A 20361-nucleotide genomic window follows, 5' to 3' on the forward strand; every position below is an offset into this window, starting at 1 on the left:
CCTGCTGTCACTTTTATGCTTCCTGGGCTCTTCTGGCAGAGAAGCCACAGAAGGCATCACTGCTTCTGCTTCCAGGTGTGAGTTCTGGAAGGCCTGAGTGTATGTGCCAGAAGCAGAACCATGAAAACAAGCAGCTGTCTAATCATGCTCTTCACTAAGGCTTTATGGGCTCCTACAGACTACCAAAGACTTCCTACCTCCAGAGCAGGCTACTCTCCACAGTGAAGGTGCAGTCATCATAAGCAGCAAGTCCAACTAGCTCACGATAAGAAATCATTTTAAAGCAGTCCCACTACTCATGCAAGCGGGGAATATTTTGGTCCAGGCAGTTCCTGAATAACACAACTGGCTTCTCTCTTAACTCTCTCTGAAGACTCACTTCATTACACACTGAAACCAAAATCACCAAACCCAATCTCTGCTGAAAGACTAGGACCCTGTGGAGGATTCATGGGGTTTTTTGCATGTGTATAGAGAATCTAATACAGCACTGTTGTAGTGCATGGCTTCAGAGTTTCTGATTGTTAGCTCTGTACAAACAAACACAAATAAAGCTGATATATATGCAAATAAACATAAGGAGAAAGCAAATTCAGTCATGTGAGGATTGATTTCCTGTCTGGGCACAAGAAGACAGGCTTAGCAGTCTATAAGCTCACACTCTGCTTGTTCACAACGCAAACGTACAGGGAGGTTGGAGAGTGGGTGTTTGTCCTGGAACTGAGTCTTCTCACAACCACTCACCTGGAATCACCAGCATCCTCCCTCCACCAAACCACCAAGAGCTTCTTCTACCTCTTCCTTATTGACAAATCAGACAAGCCAGCTCCTGTGAGATCATGGCAGACTGACAAGAAAGTCAGTATCCCACTAGCACAATCCACTCTTATCCAGGAGGAGACTATGGGCTGGAAAACCCAAGCTGTTCTTCTCAGACTTGACAGTGAACTGAACTCCAGTGAACACGACTCCAAGTTTGCAGTGCCTAAGAATCAATCCTCATACTTGCAAGCATGAGCAAGATCTACCTAGCTCTCAGAAGGCAAATAAACTTCTTGCTTTTGCTGCTACAACTGTACGGAGAAAGTCTGATGCAGAAGCACAGAAAGTACTTCAGTGGTAGTGTAGAAATAGATAATGTTGTAACTGCAAGAAGCAGGCTCCAAGTTCAGAGAAGTCTAAGAGCATGGTTTCATGAAACAAATGACCAACCTAAGAAGTGGCTTCCCCATCACCAAAAGGGGAGTTCCCTCCTTTTCTTCCCCTCACTGCTAGATTTGCAATTCTGTCCAATTCTTCTGGTCTCATGATATTTCAATAAGCCAATTTAGTCCACTGAAGTGACAGAAAATCATCCTTAATTCTGCTCTGTTCATTTTTTGCAGGTTTATTGAACTGAGGCAACTCACCCAGAGGCCAGATGAGGACCAACGCCCATGCAAGTGAAGCAGCAGAAGGGCATGGCCAGGTGCAAAGGCAGCAAGACTTTGCCTTTGGCTGCCAATGCTCACTCTTACAGGCTCCTCAGCTAGCCCAGAAGTTGGCATGCTGAAGGGGACACTCAAAAATATTTAGGAAACAATTCATCTAGCAGCAGCAAGACTTTTAGGTCATGCAGTTCCACACCATATTATAAGATCCACAGAAAAAAACCCCAAGTGACTGAATTGCACAGGAAAACACCCAGGGGCTGAAGAGAGGCATTTCAATGCAGATCAGTGACAGGGTGCAGGCACTCTCCCACCTGCCTGCAAAGGAAGGCCGCTAAACATTGCCTGGGCAGGAAAGGCAGCAGCCTGTGGCACAGCACCCAGAGTGTTGGTGAGAACTACCTCTCAGAGACACACACACAGCAACCTCAGCAAATCTTTCAGGACATCTCCAGAAGGCAGTCAGTGGTGGACATATGCCGGTGTCCTACCTCTGGCCATCGCAAAGGATGACAGTCAAATTCCCTTGCAGAAGCATGGAATAAGGTGACATCCTATGGCCTCCATGAGGAGGGAAGGAGGAACGGCATGGCATGGTCCTTAATGGAGTCCTATTTCCTTGGGACAGTGCCAGAGGATTTAAGGTACATCAGGCAGCTGGGCATTCAGCAATCCCAGCTCAGCGATCACTTGACACTATGTCTTGACTGATTGGACGAGAATTCTCTTCCAGCGCCTGCACAGCCCCCTGTCCTCTGTGCAGAGTCTGAGGTCATGTTCCTTACTGGGAAAGCCTTCAACAGGTGCTGTATCTCCAAGGGCACTGCTCTCCCTACCCTCCAGTCCCTCCATAAAGACAAATGGCACGGAGGGGTAGTAGGAGGTCATCACTGTGGGGAAACTCATCAGCAATGCCTAGGACTGCAGGCACGTGCAAGGGTTGCATGCTTGCTTGGGCACCGAGCTTCCCTCAGAGCAGCGATGACAGGGGCTTGGCCACCTCTCCCTGCCAGCACCACCTCTGCCTTTCCTGAATTTCGTTCCTATCAGATAGTCTTTCATTTGGGCAGCAAGATATGTCAGCTTCAAGAAACTACTTGGTGTCAGTCAACTCTTTGTCAGTCATTTGAGCCTCTCCAAAATTGTTGACAGCCAAGGGTAAGTGTCTAGAAATGTCTCCAGTCCATGCATTGCCTTCACTTCAGAAGAGAGAGAAGGGCAGCAGCTACTTTAGGAGCAACAAGCATGTTGAAAACAACCTGCAGGAATATAGAAAAACAAAGGCTGAATTGCCCTCTCCTTAGGCAGCTCTGAGTGATGTTGACAGAGAAAGTCAAGAGTTCGGAGAAGTAAAGGAGAAACTATAGTTACCTTCTGGCTAAGCACCCGTAATTTGCTATAATGTCTTCTTAATGACTGAGGGGTTTCTGCTGGAAGCCATGCGCAAATTCTCTGTTTTGGTGGCTACCAACAAAACCAGTCTTTCTGGCCCAGCAACTGAGTGAGTAGCAGCAAGAAAGACAGGGGTCATTAGGGGTGATGCAGCGTAACACTTTGCTCCCATGTCCATGGACTCTTACAGAAAAGCAGAGACAATTTAAAAAACCCAAATACGTGTGGGTTGTTGTACAGCAGCAAGCACTATTCCCAACTCTCCATCCCCACCAAGCTGCCAGTACAGCAGCAGTGCTTGTCAGGGAAAGGCACCTCTCCCATCTTTACTGCCTCCTTCAGCAAAAACCCTACAGCTCCAGCAGGATGTCACAAAACCCAAAGTTTTGTGGAGGGGTTGCAGCTTGTGTACAGGAGCATCTCGGCACTGACCTGAGGCAGGTGCACTGAAGTGCTAATCTCTTCCTCACCCAGCAAAGGACCAGATGATGCCACAGTTGTCATCCTGAGCTTAACACACTCCTAGCAGAGTCCCTCCTGCATGGACCTCTCTTGAGCTCCAACATCTGCATCTTTGCTTCTGTACCCAATATGCAGGCATCTGCCTGGGTACCAAAATGACCCAAATCACAGCAAGGTGACACAGAAATATGGAACAAACAGCTCAATAATGGCTAGAAACTGCCAGGAGACATCTCAGAGTGTCATCGCTTTGCTAATACCAGCACTTCAAAGCACATCTTAGATCTATGTACTCTTCAGTCGGTACTACCTGGATATATTGCTCTAAAAAATACCCTCTTGGGAAAGAGATTTAACCCCCACTCCTCTATCCACCCTGCAGCTACCATGAAGGCTAGTCACCAACAGGACAGGGGCAAACTGATGACCTTCACAGTTCTCCTTCCTCATGGGAGCATCATTAGCCTGTCCTATTCCTGCATGTGCCTGGGGACCACGACACAGTGCTGGGTACAAACTGGTCCCTTGGAGGGACATTAGGACCTGACCCCCTTATGTCGGCTGCCACAGCCCATGGAGGAGTTTCCATTGAAATCCAAGTTGCCTGGTCTCATAAAGTGGAGGCTGTGGCCCAACTGAGCATGATGTTAGTTGCCTGAGCACTTGGGGAAACATCCTCCCAGGAACCAGGTTTGACTTACACAGCTGGGATGTGCCGTGGGATGGGTGCCTGAGCCCCCTGCAGGGAGGCATCCCGCCCTGTCGTGCTGGTCCTCCTCCGGAGGGAGCTTGTGGGGGGCTGGAAGGCAGCAATGGCACCAGGCGGGTGGTACTCCTGCTCGGGAACAACTTCTTCACACCGGAAGCCCTGGAAGCCTGAGCGACAGGTACAGACCTGGGGACGGCTGCAGGAGCCCTTGTTCTGGCATGGTGGGTCGCAGACGGCTGAGGAGACACAGAAAGGCCATTAGTGGACACAGGACTTGGCCCCACGGTGGTGACACCCAACTGGGGCTGTACAACCAGGACAGTCCCATCTCCTCTCTGCAGGCAGGTGACCTTCACAGTCCCAGTGTTACTGCTGCTGGGGACCCTAACACAAGGTCACCTCCATTCTCCACACTGGTCTCTGCCGAGCTCTTCTCCAACAATATTCATTTCAGAAAGTTCGGAAATGAGCAGCATGGCCTGCATGGAGCATACAGCCTCCAGCATTGCCATAGTGCTCTAGGCAGGAATAGGTCCTTAATCCCAAAGCAAGTTATCTTTAGTCTGTTTTGGGGTCTGATTTGCACAGTGCCCCCGGTCTGTCCCCTCCAGAGCTTTCCAGCTTCCCCTCTGGAGCTGACTTTGGAGTCACTGCACTCTGATTCCTATGGGGACTTACAGTTCATTAACCTTATGCCTAAATCACCCTCTAAGCCTGCGTGTGTTCCTAATTACAGCACATCAGCTTCAGTTTGCGCCCTGGGAGGAAAGTGCTATTAATTATACACTAGACCCCAACACTTCCCAAGTCAACAGATGCCAAATAGGGTTTATAACCCAGCCAGCGGTAGCCAGAAAACCATAGCTCACTCCAGTAGGACCAGGCTCATTGTTCTGAGCAAGGGTAATGAAAAGGCACTGGAACACAGTGTTGTCCTTCAAAGAAAGAAGGGGCCAGCTGGCCAAAGGGTAATGAAACCTTGTTGGACAACACAAGGTGGACATTAACCTCCAGCCACATGGAAGACCTGTGAATGGGTTTCAACCCATGCAGCCACCACTTCTGCTGAAGGCCCCTTTCCCAGGACTGCCCCAGGGAGACTGCAGGGGCATCTGACATCCCATCACCTTCACACACAGCTGCTGGGTTTTCATGAGCATGTTGTTCCCGCTCTGGCTGTGCTCTCCATCCCCCCAAGACCTAAGCACACTTGTAAGAAACACTGCTTCTGAGCAACAAACATACAGACAGCTCTACCCTTGTGTGCCATCCATATATCATCCTGCTGTCACCGAGTGAGAGAGAAGTCCTTGTGCAGACTCTTGAGGTCCTTTCACAGCAGTATAGCCCCCAAAACCCTTCTCTCATCCCACAAATGGCCTGCCATCAGCTTTTCCTACCTAGATCAGGGATATCCTCACTGGAATGTTTCATGTGACATTTATTACCATGTTAACACTCAGGAAGAGAAGGAGACCTCAAGGAAAAGGAGACCCCAAGTCACGTAGGGCTGTATAGGTTAAAGCCAGAGATTTTAATGAAATCCCCCAGTAAAATAAATCAGCCAACACTGCAGACTCTGGAACAGGGACAAGGTGCTAGTCAGGCAGGAATTAACCGTCTCTGGGAAGTCTGGCACTCCAGAAGTTGATGTAATTTATAATAAAAAATTCAGCTGCGATTTAAATAGACTGCCAGTCCCTACTGTTATCTCCCAATAAATGCCTGTTTTAACAAAGGCCACCAGTCCAGGAAGCCTGCCATTGAAAACAACCACTTCACATGCTGAAATACTGCAGAGCATGATGCTGGGACCTGGAACCACAGCAGTTCTCACAATCTCTCCCACCAACAATGTTCATGGGCATATTAGACTGTGCCCTTCAGCAGGAAAGCAGTGATAAGTGACCAGGCACTTTAAAAAGCCCCTAAGGCAGCTGATACAGAGAAGAGGAAGAAGGGAATGGGATTAGTTTTCTGGTCTCTTCAAGCAGGATGGGTGGGGAGCTGCTCTAGCTGAAATATTCCAGCTCTAGGATTAATCCCCTTCCTGGTTGCTTTTACAGACTCAGGAAGAACTTGAAAGAGCTTTAAAATTCAGTGGTTTTCATGCAGTCCAGCTATGCAACATAAGGAGAGCAGATCAGTCAGTGGCAGCATTGCCAATGATAAGTGTGTGAAATCACTAGTCAGACCCCCAAAACCATTACAATGACTGAAGAAACAAGAGAGTTAAAAATATATATGTATTTAGAATCTTTCTTTTTGCTTTTTGGTTTCTGAGCCCAGAGGTTAATCTCAGAATGCTGCTTCCCAGCTGTGGGGACTATAAACAATTGCTGTTGATGGCTACTCATTTCTTCTCACTCTAGTCTCATGTAATCACCTGCTCCAGGAGCTGGGGCATTAGGGAAAACAAACAGTCATCTCAAAACTCTTAATAAAATGATGAGACTTGGAGCACTGCCAAGGTATCACTAGTAGCAATGCTAGTTTGTTCAAGGGCATCTAGCAGTGCCCTCACAGATCAAATCTGGTGCTATCTAGTCTTCAGTGCACGAGACAAGTCCTCCCAACAAGGTCACACAGCAGGGATGACTGCGGCATGACTGACCACCCAGCTAGGCCAGGCAGGCAGGACCATCAGAGGGGAACAATACCAAGCTCAACCTCCCATCGCTTTGCAGGCATACCCGGCCCCGGGCTGAGCAATGACATTGCAAGGTGACATTCAATTAGTGAGTCCCTGCAGCTCTGCATGTGCTCTTCATCTAGAAGGGTGGTGTAGATCTTCACTGTAAGCAGCCCCTGCTCAGTCCCATTTAAATGTGGGGGAACCTGTCCATCGGCTAGGCCCTCCATAGGAAAACTGCAAAAGGATCCCCAGAAGGGATGGACAATTCAACATAAGTGAGATCCATGCAGGGTGACAGGCACGTAGATCAAGAGCAATTCAAGAATAACAGAGAGAAAAGAGAACTTCAGTGAAGAACAGTCAGCATTCAAAAAACCCTACAGACACTGTACAGAAGAAACACAAAAGATGAGAGCAAGTGAATGTCATTTTGCAGATGTGGAAAAGCCCCAGGTGCTAATGTGACTGTCTGAAGTCACACTGTGAGGCCACAGCCGAGCCAGCAACTCCACCTGGAATCCCTGCACTTTTTTGGCTATCTTAACTGCAAGACCATCTGTACAAGATTAGAAAGTGCATTAGTTTAATTAGTCCTTCCTGACATACTGATTAAAATGTTTCTTTTAAACTGTAAAACATCCATGACAGAAAAAAGCTCACTCTGCATTTCCAGCCCAGATCAGTGTGCTTTGGTATCTTCAGAAACAGCAAAGAACCATCATGAATAATTCCGATGAAAGTGGAGGCTGATAAATTAATATGGGGAGGCTGAGCAAGAGGATTCCCTTGCTCTTCAGCAGAGGGGAAGGATGATGAGCTAATAGGCAGCAGCCAAATTACTGACAAGTGTACACTGCAGCCACTGCATCCCCCAAAACATGAGCAGTGCAAGGGGGCTTCTGGCCAGCTTGTGTATATAGGTTTCTTCTCCACCAAACTAAGAACATAATGGCCAGAGTCTCACCCCAGGACAAAGTTAAACAGGCAGGAGGTCGGATGAATTCTTCAGGCCTACATACAGATGTAGTTCACTATCCCTAACGGCTCACAGGATGGAGCCTCACAAGATGCCCTGTATGCAGCTCAGTGTGATGATGAGGCAGAGTGTGGGGTAGAAATCAAGTCCACTGCAAGCAGGCAAGATCTTCCTTCTAAACTCCCTTAGCTCACTTTCACTTTCCCAGGAGACACTGTTGCCCCAGAGAGATTTCTTTTTAATCTTCCCAGTCACTGACTGTCTGAAAATTCCACAAGTCCTCATGGCACTTTGGTCCTCATAGCTGGAACATACCAAAAGACTAGAGACACCTCCCTACAGCTGGAGTTTAGTCATGTGCAGAGATGTTGGGAAAGTCCCTAGAAAAGCATGGGTGAACTAAGAAACCACCATGCTTGGTAGGTGAGAGGAAGTAGATTATGGGAACAACTCGGCCTGTCCTCTCTCCTGCACCCAGGCTCAAATCCTTCAAAACCAAGGTCCTGTCAAACACCTCAACGCCAGTTCTTTCCATGCTTCATCACCCTTAAGAGGTTCCCTCTGCCTGCATTTCTACCCTGCTAACTTCCCTGATATGCCACATATCAAAGACCATGAGATCAGACATTAAACAGCATTACAGTGCAGAAACTAACTGGGATGGGCTGTCCAGCTTGCCTTGGCAGCTTTAAAAACAGCTGAATGTTTCCACCAGCTTGAACTCCATCAGAAAAGCCCAGAGAGGGAGGTAGCTGAGAATGAAATTATGTCTACACATCACCAATCTCCACCTAAATCCTGCCTGAGATTTACCATCCCCTGTCAGGGGGACACTGTCAGGTCTGATCACGTTAACACTGTCCTTTTAATGAATCCTTGAGAACAAGGGCCCAGCACCTAAGTGATCGCTAGGCAGCCTGCATGGCTGCAAGCCCAGATCTACTGCTCCTACCAAAATCCTAATGAGAGAAAGATGCTGCCATCACTGGCCCTGCACTGTGTTTACAGACGCTGTCTGGCAGCACAGCACGCTCTCTACCGTTTGGCTTCTGTCGGCAGGGGGGAGAGGGAGAAGGGAGGTGAGTCAGCCCTTGGCCTCCAGCTCCCAAACACCAATCGCTAATGCAATTACCCAAGTACAGCCAAAGCGCAGTGAGATCCCACGGCAAACAAAGCTGAGCCTCTTTCCCTGCTTAACATCTGGGCAGCTGCTGCCACTCAAGTGAAGGCAGATGCTCTGGGCTATTCTGGGTCGGGCATTCCCCTCCAGAAAGCCTGACTGCTGCCTGTGCTCCCTGTCCTCCCAGCAGACCGGGCACTGCAGGTAGCCCCGCAGCTCCCTGGGACCAGGCAGGTGCACGGGGCCACCAGTTCCCTGGGAAGGCCCACAGGTGGGCTGGGTGGTGCAACCCTATCGTTCAGGGACAGGGATCACAGCAGGGATGGTCTGTGGCTTCGAAGCTATTGGGGATGGAGATGACAGCTCACTTGCCTCTGGTATGCACTGCACTGGTGCCTCCCCAAACCTCTTCCCTTCCAGTGCTGGGTCAGGGAGCCCACAATGAGCTCAGCCCCCAGGGCTCTGCCACGGCTGTCTGGAGGAGCAGAATACTTATTACTCCCTCTGTGGGTAGGCTGGAGGGCCTTTTTTGCACTGCAGGAGTGCAAAACTGCCATTTTACACATCCCATGTGCTGCTTCGTGTTCCAGCCCCACCCATTCCAGCCCTTGTGCCAACTTCATTAATTGCTTTCCTTAATAGCACTCAGATAATTTGCAGCCCTGATTTCTCCGTCAGCATCACCAATGCTCACCCACGTGAGCACAGCCCCAATCTGGTTCCCACCTGCTGGGACTTTCACAGACCTGTCTTTGCTCCAAGCAGGACAAGCAAGAGCCTAAGTCTCAAAACTCACCCATAAATGTGCCACTACAATGCCCTGCCCACACAAGATCCTGCTTGGGATGGACACTAATAATAATAATGAAGTAAAATCACAATTATTCAGTCTACTCAGCCTGCCAGGAGACAGGAGGAGCTGACCCACAGCCTGGCAAACTCACAGGGAAGTCATGGCATTGCTTCTGCAGACCCCACGATCCATCTCCTTCCCTGCCACAGTGCAGGGGACACCTGCAGGGTCACAGCAGTACTCTAGCACTTTTTAGGGGTGCACTGTGAGACTTGCACTGGCTGAGACTGTCATACTCACGTTTGATGCAGCGGTTTGTGCCTGGAGCTGTGGTCCATCCTGGGCAACACTGTCTGCCGCAGACATTTGGCCTAAGCGGAGAGACAAAGCATGCGGTTAGGAGAAGGGGAAGTCAAGGTCTTGTTGCAGCCAGCACCTCTGAGTCACCCGTAAAATTATTTCCTGCAGCATCTGATATTTCCTTCCAGATGGACCAGCAGCTGAGATCAAAACCAATGGGACAAGGGCTGAGTTGTTTAAGTGCTTGGAAAAGAAACCCCCAAGGACTATGTGAATGCTGCAGTGTGAGCGATCCCTCAGAGAATATCTCCCTTTTGAACTGGCATTATGCTGGATTCCTGGCACAGCACTCAGAGGAACCATTTTCCTCCTGAGAGCAATTGGAGGCCAGCAGCCTGTGATCATTAAAGATCTCATGGCTCTTCATGGTATTGGGGTGTAAATCGGGCCTGATTCCAATTTGGGTCATAGCATCTCGCCTCCGCAAATGTCCCAGGCTGCTTCGGGTGAAGAAAACACTTCATTCTCCACCTAACTGCTGCCGCCTGTTGCTGCTCGTTGCTCAACCCTGCCCTGGGAAGGATGGCACGCCAGCAGTCACACAGGATGCTCCCCAGCTTGCTCTCTGTTTGCAAGCACCCCACTCCTGCATATGTTATGTGCCTTTGGCACAGTGACCCCAGAGGCTGAGGACCCTCAGGTGCTATGAAATTTGTGTCTATCTAATGTGCACAGCACTACACTAATTCCAAGATGCTCAAATCATTTCCATGGGTGCTAAATATAGGATTGTGCTGCAGCAACTTTTTGCCTTTACGTAAATGACATACTCCCCACCTCCTTTCTGTGTTTTCAGGTAGTGATCACTGTAAACATACAGCCCTTAGAGACAGTGCTGGGCTTCTGAGAGGTGGTCTGCAATGACCAAGCAGGTAGCTCATGCTGCTTCCTCTGGTCGCACCTCATATTTCCATATCTATAATAAGAAGGAATAACAAGTTCCAGGGTACTCTCCAAGCATATAATTCATCATGGAGGGAAGGTTTTCGGAATAGGTAACTTTTGCATGTCTAGGTAGATGTACCATCATCAAAAGATATAAAGTTAGAATTAGACAGCCTGAAAGCTCTGGAAACAAAGTGAGGAGTATGGTTTATTTCTAATGCTGGACAAGGCAGTTGGAGCTGCTGACAGAATTTACAGGAACCATGGAAACATGCACATCTGTCTTTTAGATTGACTTTAACATGAACACAGCAGGGTCAGAAGATGATCCTGCTCCAAAGTGGCATCCTCCTGATTCCTGCATCCACATGGTGTGAGATGAGCCTCTGGAAGTGCCAGAGCTTAAGCTGTGGGGCTCACATTTTAGGAGAGTCAAGGACGGTGGATGGTAGGTATGCCAAGGATTGTTCTGGTGTTCGTGAATGAAGTTGCCTGTAGACGTACAATCGCTCCATGTGGGAAAGGGAAGTGGTCTCAGATGGCGCACCATTTATAAAGTGTTATCCAGCCATTCAGGATCAATATTTTATTAACATGGGCAGATTTTTATAGGGAGAAAGCACTTAAATTCCCTTGGTGTGACTTCCTGAAAGCAGAACAAGCCAAAATAATTCTAGCATCCACTCATATCTGCTCTGGCTGGGCAAGAGCACCGATGTCCAGCATTTTGTCTGTCAACCCAAAGGGGTCTATGAGTCTCTTCTTTAAGACATCCCCAGAAAATATTCAAGGAAAGCAAACCTTTCTTTATTTACTGCAAAAAAAGCCCACAAGGCCTTAAACTTTTTTAAGACGTCCTGATCAGTACAAAGAGAAAAACACCAAGCTGGAGCATGTCTGTTGGTAATTAAGGTCTACTGAGGGACTGCACAACAGGCAGCAGCATAGGCATCTTTGCTTAGACTGTCACAGCTCCCATTCTTCCCTCGGCACTGGTGAAACACACCTTGTAAGTCATATTCAAACAGTCTGTTCAATGAGCAAAGCCCTTGCCCTTTCCCACCTCAACTTATTCAGATAATCATGTTTCTTGTAAGCAAAATAGCTACCTTCTCCAGAAAAACTGTTTTGTCCTTGAATAACACTTATTAGTTCTTCGTGGGATTAAAGTTCAAGTTTTATCTACATCTCTCACATGCTGCATGCTGGAGGGAGCATGTTGCTAGCTGCTCTCAACGTCAACAGCAAACCAGAGGTTGTAGGAAGAAAGGTATGAGGCTAAACCAGACAGGGGTCCAAGCCTGAGCAGACAAGATCAATCTTGAAGTCATGAAACCCCTGCTGGGTTGGGCACAAACCTCTCATTAACTGAGCCACTCTGTGCCACTGCCCACTCCAGACATGAATTGCCAACCCCAGGTGAAGGGAGATGCTAGCACCAACCAGGGCGATGCTCCTGGAGGAAGGACAGCCTATCGTGTGGAGAGGGGAGCAACCTGGCAGGGATGCCCTCAGATGCAGGGGCAGAGGGAATACCTGGACGGAAATCCTGGATGAGAAGATGGGAAGAGATGGAGGCAGGGATGACCTCCAGGACTGGAAGTGAGCTAGCTTTCCATGAGCAACATGGAGGTAGTACTGGAGGGTAGAAAAGAACCACAACTATTTCCTGATGAAAGCCCAGTGGCAGAACTTTGTACAGGGCATGGGGCCCAGGTAAGCAAGAGCATCAGCAATGGGAAAATAGCTAAGGGGGCTTTGCTGCATGGGACCCAGTCCTGAGCATGCCTGGTTCTACTTAAAGCTTTTTGTTGTCATTTGCATGGCTTGAACACCATGTGGTTTCTACTGCCTTACAAAGAATTCAGACTGAATCCCATGAGGTTTAAGGAGCACGGCATGTTTACAACATTGAGGGATGGTGCTTGAAAGAGAGTGGTGTTCCCCAGATGCATTTGTCCTGTTGCACATGCCATCACCAATGCTTTGGGCAAAGACGTGGCTCAAACATGAGCAACCTGTGGGGCATGCCCAGCCCTGAGCCTCTCCACCCAGCACTCCTTCTGGAGAACAAAATAAGTCGCAGAGTTCCTCCAGGACTGGTATCGCCACCACAGGAGCAACTGCTGAGGAGCTACCTGTAGACACTGAGCAGCCCCTGATCACCCCTCGTCACACAGGGAACAATGGCCTCCAGGGCAGCAGGCAGAGCTCCTCACAAGGGGACCTGATGGGTGCCAGGAGGCACCAAGCCCCCAGCAGACCTAAAAGTTATGTAAGCCAAAGCCACGTTCATAACTTTGAAGCATTCAGCAGCTGCGCAAGGTGAGCACCCAGGTTGCCTTCTGCTTACCCAACCCTTGGAATTGGAAGCATGGCAGCAAGGAAATGGGAGCACGACTCTCACCCTTATCCAGGGCAGCCTGGGCTGCAGAGGGACCAGAGGATGGGTGGGCATGTGGAGGGGTTAGCAGCTCTCCCAGGTGGAAAGAAACTCAACGCAATCCCAGATCAGAGCAGAAGGGAAGACTTGTCCTCACATGGGCCTCCCAAGCTCAAGTTCCACTGAACCTCACACTAGGTCACACTCCATCGGCTCCCCTGTTCCTAGCCCTGACGCTGATGCTAAAAAAAGCCTTCAGCAAATGCTCTGTCTTTCCTATCTCTGTCTCCTTATCAGCGGAATAGGTTAATTACCATTGGTTAATGGTTAATACAATTTCCAATAGCCAGTTTCCCCTCTTTGGAAAGAAAGGGCATTGAATGGCTCAGACAACTGAATAGCCACAGTGCCAGAGAAAGCCCTAAGGCACAGGTCAGCGCATTTCTGGCAAAATGCAGAGTGGGCCATTGAATCCACATCTCAGCTCCTGCCTCAAGTGCCACATACATCCTGAGGTCTCCAAAGAGTATAGGCAGCAGTAAGCAACTGCAAATGAAGTTTGCTCCTCATTCCTCATTTCGAGGCTAGCGCGCACCCAGGTATAATCCCTGGCACATTGTGAGAGCTTGGTGCACAGGAGCTCTCAGGCACTACTCGCTGACCTGTTCCTTTTCTGGGATAGACATCTTCCTGACACTCCCCACTGAGCTGAAGCCCCCTGACACCCAGAGGTATGATTCATTGCTCTGACTGGATGCACCAGCACAAACTTCACCTTGGGCAAAGGAGCTGCCACAAGCCAGCCCTTCATCCCCTGCTTTGCTGCTGCAGACCAGAGGCTACCGTCAGGATCAGACCCCTACTATGCAGAGGTACCCAGGATTGGAAAAGCCTGTAAGATCTTGCAGTGTTATCTCAAACAAGAGCCAAGCAACCGTAAAAGGCACTAGGGGGAAGGAAAACAAGAAAACGGTAGTAAGATCATGGCTTTTACATATTATCAGCATGTGCACAGCCTCAGCAATGATCACACACTGTTTCCGAAGCATTCAGTAGAACCCTTTTTTTCACCACGTATTTTAACAGCAATCTATGCATCATCTTGCAGCTTCACACAGAACTCTGTGCTGCCAGATATGCTGACTCCATTCAGGCCACTTACAGCATCCTCACAGGAGGCCAGAGGGACAATTAGATCATCAGGTCTGCCTTTCTACTGCAGGAAAGTGAACTTCATCCAACTGCCTATGAAATATTTGCAGTCAGACCCAGTGAAGAACATTAGCAAAAGGCTGTTGGCATTGATGAGTCACTGAAAACCCTTTGCCAAGTCCACATCAGCATTAACTGCCTCTGCTCCTGAGCAGTCCTATACACACATTGCAGCAAGAACCTATATGCCACAAAGCATGGGTAAACCAGGACTATACAACCATGGATGCTGTCTACAACAGCAATTAAATGTGAACTGGGGTGTAGAATGCAGAAAAAGAAAATGGGAGGGAGAAAGAATGTGTGTGGGACTATCAGTCAGGGGAGTCTCACATGCCTCTTAAAATTGTCCAGGCAAGTACCAGAAGCAGAGGCTCCTCCAGATTACTCTCCTATTACCCATCTTCCTCTGATTTTGTGTATATCACCTGAGGATCATCACTGTGACCCACCCTCCCAGCCACAGGGCAGAAGAACAAGGGTGGTCACATCCCAAGGGACACAGAGGTAGAGGGAGGTGCCTGCAGTGTCCTCCCTGCCAGCCCAAACTAGGGTTGCATCCAGCACATGAGTACAGCCATAATTGGCATGTGTCAGGGCTTGGGACTCTCTATCTCACGACACTTAGGAGGAAAATCTTTCTAGTCAGGGGGGCTGGAGAAACTGGCAGGTTAAGCAAAGCAATGATGTTTTTGAGGCTGAATTGTTTTCCTCGCTCAGTGTTAGAAGTCAGTAATTTTCTGTGGTGTTTGCTGTGGTATCAAAAGTCACCTCACAATGAGTCTTCAGGAGAAAATACCAAAACCCAGCTCTTGCAAGACTTGCAGTTGGATGCACTCATGGAAGTGTTTGAGCAAGTTGCACCTGCAAAAAGGTCAGACATGAGCAGGGTGGCAGGCACATCCAAAGAGTCCCCAGGAACAAAACTCAACCTCAGGTATGCAGCTACCAGACAAAGTGAGAAAATAATTATCCAGAAAAGGATATAGTGCCAATAAATGGGGGGGTTAACCACAGAACTCTGTGTGGCTCCTGGAGGTACCAGCAGAGACCTCTGAGTGGGGAATCTGGAAAGGCAACCCATACAGGAGTTGAGATTTTAAGCCAATATAATTGTATAAATAAATAGCACCAGGGTTTAGTACAGCCTGCAAAGCTACCTGAGTAAGGGAAAATGAAGGTTGTCATACCAGAGTAGTAGAAGTTCAGTGTAAATAGCAGAACAGAAAATATCCCAGTTGGCAAAAAAATGACACATCATGAAGTTTTTTAGGGGCCCTGAGTTTCCTGGATGAAAATGTGTCTGGTGAAGCAAGGAGTGTAAGAAGACGGATGAGGTGGAAGGACACAGTCTCACAGAATGGCTAGAGGCAGCAACAGCTAGCTTTCCATGAGGAGCAACGCCATGTGGTTACTCATGGACAATTATTTCAGCTAGGCTTTCTTGTAACCTCCGAAGACAGTAGGTCACAGAGATGCTTCAAAAGTGCCTATTTGGACTCCAGAACAGACAGAAAGCCATTATATGCACTTTCCAGAACTGAAGTTCTTGGGCATCAGAGAAAGCCCTGTTTCCCCAGCCCATACCTTCCAGTGCAGAGCAGAAGCAGAAAGTGCAGCACAGCCTGCATGAGAAACACAGCACTAGGCACAGCACTAGGACACAGGTCTTTCTTCCTCTAAGCTTGGAGGCAATGGCACTTGCTGATACAGCTGATAACAGGTAAACAGTGTGTAAGTGCTGGACCAACCATCCCTGTTTACACCATTGATTAAGGGATGAAAGCTACTTGCAAAGAGGTTCAGGGCTCTTGTGAACACAGTGTGAACCTGGAGGCTGCCGCGTGCTCCTGACAGCAGCGCAAGCCAGCTGTTGTCACTGGAGGCAGCTGCAGTCTGAAAATCTGGTTGAGACTGTTCAGGGTACTCATTGACCAGAAATGTCCTGTGTATCAGATGACTCAAATCCAACTGAACTGCCACATGATCCTAAAGGAACACCAACAAAACTCCAACTGCAGAAAGGGTAAAATCTTTTTGAGCCCAAAGAAGTCCAAACCTGACTGAACAGGACTGGATCTTCCCAAGACTCTCACTCTGGGTAGGCTCAGGACCTACATGCCATTGACTAGCTGTTAGTGATAAATACTTTACATATCAAACATAATGGAAGTAGAGCAAAGTTGGTACATCTGTGGATTTATTGAAGAAAAAATACACAGTGGCACAGAAAACATCTCTGTCTCAAAATTTTGCAAGGAGATGAGTATGGGAGAGAGAAAACTAAGAGACACACCTTTTCTGTTCCAGTGAAGCTCCCCATCCGACATTAGCAGAAGACATTTCTGGCAGGCCCCAGAGCCTGCCCTCATTATTCCCCTAGCAGGGCTCACATGGAGAGAGGACACATGCTGCCACATGGGTCAGTGAAACTCCTGCACGATGGTTTCGGTAACCCTTCCCAGGTGGCAGAGGAGATCATCTCAAACGGCATGGAGCCACGGAGGTGCAGAGAGGGAACTGCAAAGGAGGGGGCCGGAGGCCGAAGGGTACGTCAGCGCTGCGCCACACATCCTGCTCGCAGGCTCCCCTCACAACGGAGCAGCTGGCCTTGCCATATGATATCCCCTCCACCTCCACAGGGTTGTAGCCAGAGACTGGAGCTGGAAGCAGCCCTGCCAGGCAAGTCATAGGAAGCCTCCTCCGGCTGAGCCAGCTGAAGCCATGGGAAGCTGCAGCGTGGAGTGCTTACAAGGGGCCCATTATGGGAGGAAGGAGCCAAGAGGCCAGGTACCTGCAGCAAGAGCAGCAGCAACCAGGCTCTGTCCCTCAGAGCCAAGCAAGCCTCTCCAGCCTCTCCACCACCCAAAGTACCACGGCCATACTACATCCCCCTCGGGACTCCCCACCCCGCATGCCTCCCCCAGGACGGCCGTGGGCAGCCTCAGAGCGCAACAGGGACACTGTGCCCGCTACCGCGCAGCTGTCCAGTCCACTCTCTGATGTGCCTGAACCACCACGCACTCCCACGACCGGCAGACGGCGGCCCAGCGCCTTACTCCCACTCAGGTTAACACTTCACGCGTTCGTGCCCACGGACGCAGACGCACCGATGGGTGGGCGGGAGCGGCGCGGCCGCACGTGCGGGGCAGACGCGCCGCGCGGCACCGATCGAGCTCCCGCTCCAGTCCCGGTCGCTGCGCGGCACGGCCCAGGCCCCCGCACATCACCCCCGTGACTGCCCCGACATCCCGCGGGGGGACGGGGGCAGCACCCGGAGCTCCCGTGGGATGGAAGAGGGGATGCAGCACGGGGCTCGGGATGAGACCTGGCCCCTCCGTCCGGCGTTCTCTGGCGCCGAGACCACCGGGGTTCACGCCACGCACCCCCAGCAGAATCCCCCCGGCCGCAGCACTTACCCCGCCATCCTCCCTCTGCTGCTTGGCTCCTTCGTCCGGGGCACGACCTGCGCTTTCGGCCCACTGCCCTGCCGCTGCCGGGAGGAGTCCTGCCTGTTCCTCTGCCCCCCGCCGGGACCGAGCCCGGCGTCGCCCGTTTGGCCCCGGGCCGCGGGCAGCCCGCGGTCGGGACGCTGCCTCCGGCCGTTGCCGCCGCTCGGGCTCCCTGTGGCGGCCGCGGAGCCGCGGTCCACGTGGAGGGCGGCGGGGAGGGGTCGTGACGGTGGAGGGGATCGGGATGCCGAGGACAGGCTGTGCGCCGTGCCCAGCGCCCCCAGGGCAGCCCCCCGGCCCCGCGGCCGTGCCGCCCCCCCGGTCCCCGGCTCCAGCCTGGCCGCCGAGTCTGGCCGACAGCGGGCGAAGCCGAGGAGGACGGCGAAGGTGAGCGGGAGGAGGCTGGCGGCGGCGCCCCGCATGGTGTCAGCCGGTGGTAGGGGGAGACGGGCGGCGCGGAGCGCTCAGCGCCCGGCTGGCATCCCCCGGCGGGCGCGGGGCAGTGGGGACCGCCGGCTCTCCGCCCCCCGCTCACCGCCCCATCCCGCTCCGGGACTCCGACGGGACCTGCCGCCCACCGGGACCGGGGGCGCAGACAGCAGTGCTAAGGCAGGGAGGGGCGCGGGCTGCCGGGCGGCCCCCGCAGAAGAAGGAAGAGGAGGAGGGCGGCCGGCCCCGCTCGTCGGGCTGCCAGCGAGCTCCCGCGCTCCGCAGGCAGTTCCGAGCACCTTCGCGCCTGCCTCTGGCACTGGCAGCGCCTGGAGGGGATGGAGGGGTTTATTTTTGGAAACCTCCCCCTCTGCGTCTTTTTGATGCTGACATCCCCCCTCTCCAGAGGACAGGGCTCGGCCCCCCTCCTTAGGAGAGGAGACATTCCAGCAACACCCACTTTGGCAAAGGGAAACAAACTACAACAGAGAAGCCTTAACCCCTGCCTGGCCGTGGAGACCCGGCCGCCGCCTGTCCGGAAGCCTGCGTGCAGCCCCCGCAGCCCGCCCCGCCGCCCGGCCCGCAGCGACCCGCCGGCTCCCGCCGCACCTGGGAACGCTCAGGGAAGGTGGAGCAGCCCTGGGTGTGGGGTGCACGGAGCAGGAGACACGGATGCCGGAGAAATACCGCTGCCCCTCGGCATCTGGGGACTTGCAGAGCTGCATTAGCACCACTAGCCCTCTCGCTGCTCTGGATCGCGTCTCACAGGAAAAAGGCACGGCAATGGGAAGAGCCTTAGCTGCAATCCCACCGTGGCTCCAGAGCTCTCAGATCCCCTCAACCCAATTCAGGGCTTTATACTCTTCCTTGTATAGAGTCCAAGCTAGAAAAGGACCCACATAAAAGCTCCAAGTCCTTCAGCTAAGAGAGATCTTTCAGGAGACATATTCCAGCAGCTTAGGGTAGACGTCCATCCTTCTCCCCATCTTTCTCTGCTGAGTACCAAAAGGTTGAGAGAGGGCTTGAAATGATTGCTTTGCTTCATAGCTACTGAGAAAGGCTGAGGGAAGAGTAGGAGGAGGGAGAATAGGGCAGGGAGGCACAAATCCCATTTCAACCACATATCAGCTTGGCCTTGTCCTCTGCCACAACTCTGCAGTTTTCTGCTGCTCTTGGCCATCTCAGGCAAGGAGTAAATCTTCCCACCGGAGCGCAGGCACTGTCCATTATTTGGGATGGGCTCGTTCTGGCCCACAGCAGCATTGGTGAGCTTGGTGGGTGGCTAAAGACCTCTCACTGCATCTTTACACTTGAGGCAGAGAAGGGCACTGCAAATGGTCCTGGGAAGGAGATGCCCACTGGTGTGCATCCCTGCAACGGGTCCTGTGGCCAGTAATGCTTACCAACCTGTTTTCATCGTGCCAAGCTCAGGTGGACAAGAGGTGCACCTCACTCAACATCCCAACCCTAAGCACTGCAACTGGATGTCTGTGGGAGAACACAAGGAACTCTGCGTGAGCACAGAGTGATCCTTTGGGTGTACCCTTACATCTTCCAGCAGCCCGCAGGTAGGGGTTCCTTCAGTCAGATGCTGCAGGTCAGCTATTGGGTTTAAAAGGCAAATTGATTTTATCTAATTTCTTTTGTCCCTTTTGTTGCATGGGGTGACTGCAACATAGAGCACTGGCTCTGCTTCTGTGTCCGCTGCTCCCCCAGCACCCCATCCCACTGGCACTCCTCTCCCTCCAGCCTCTCCTACTGCAGGTGCTGTCTCCCCGGTCCTCACCAAGCTGTCTGCCTCCCAACAGCTTTGTGGCAGAGGGGTCTGTCCAGCTCCCCCAGTTTCTCCTCTTCAGCCTCCAGCAGTTGTGTTCCTAAAGCCTCTCCTATCTGAAATCAGTAGGTCCATCTTGCTTCTCATTATCCCTGACTTTTAGGCTCTCTCAGATCACAGCCATCCCCTTCTTGGGATGACAGCACTGCTTCCTGCCCTCCAGAGTGCTGTGAAGCTGGGAAAGGAGCAGAAGCACAGGGAATGAATCGCCCTGAAAGCATGCTGGGTCTGGAGTGGAGCTGGACCTTAGCACATCCCTTCTGGCTGGGACTGGCAAGTGAGGGAGAGG

The 20361-nt window shown here is 51.2% G+C and overlaps 1 protein-coding gene across 1 annotated transcript in view; it reads right to left on the reverse strand.

Moving 5' to 3' along the window:
• Nucleotides 1-18538, reverse strand: part of LTBP2 (latent transforming growth factor beta binding protein 2) — a 71654-nt gene extending 53116 nt beyond the window's left edge. The window contains exons 1-3 of the mRNA XM_027671674.1: nt 17777-18538; nt 9818-9888; nt 3986-4229 (exon numbers count right to left, since the gene is read on the reverse strand). Of these exons, the coding sequence (XP_027527475.1) occupies nt 3986-4229; nt 9818-9888; nt 17777-18231 (770 nt within the window). The 5' untranslated portion in view covers nt 18232-18538. The remainder of the gene's footprint in view (nt 1-3985; nt 4230-9817; nt 9889-17776) is intronic.
• Nucleotides 18539-20361: the final 1823 nt, after the last annotated feature.

This window comes from Neopelma chrysocephalum, unplaced genomic scaffold (assembly GCF_003984885.1).
Source record: "Neopelma chrysocephalum unplaced genomic scaffold, ASM398488v2 Primary Assembly neopelma1_24, whole genome shotgun sequence".
Lineage (NCBI taxonomy): Eukaryota > Metazoa > Chordata > Aves > Passeriformes > Pipridae > Neopelma > Neopelma chrysocephalum.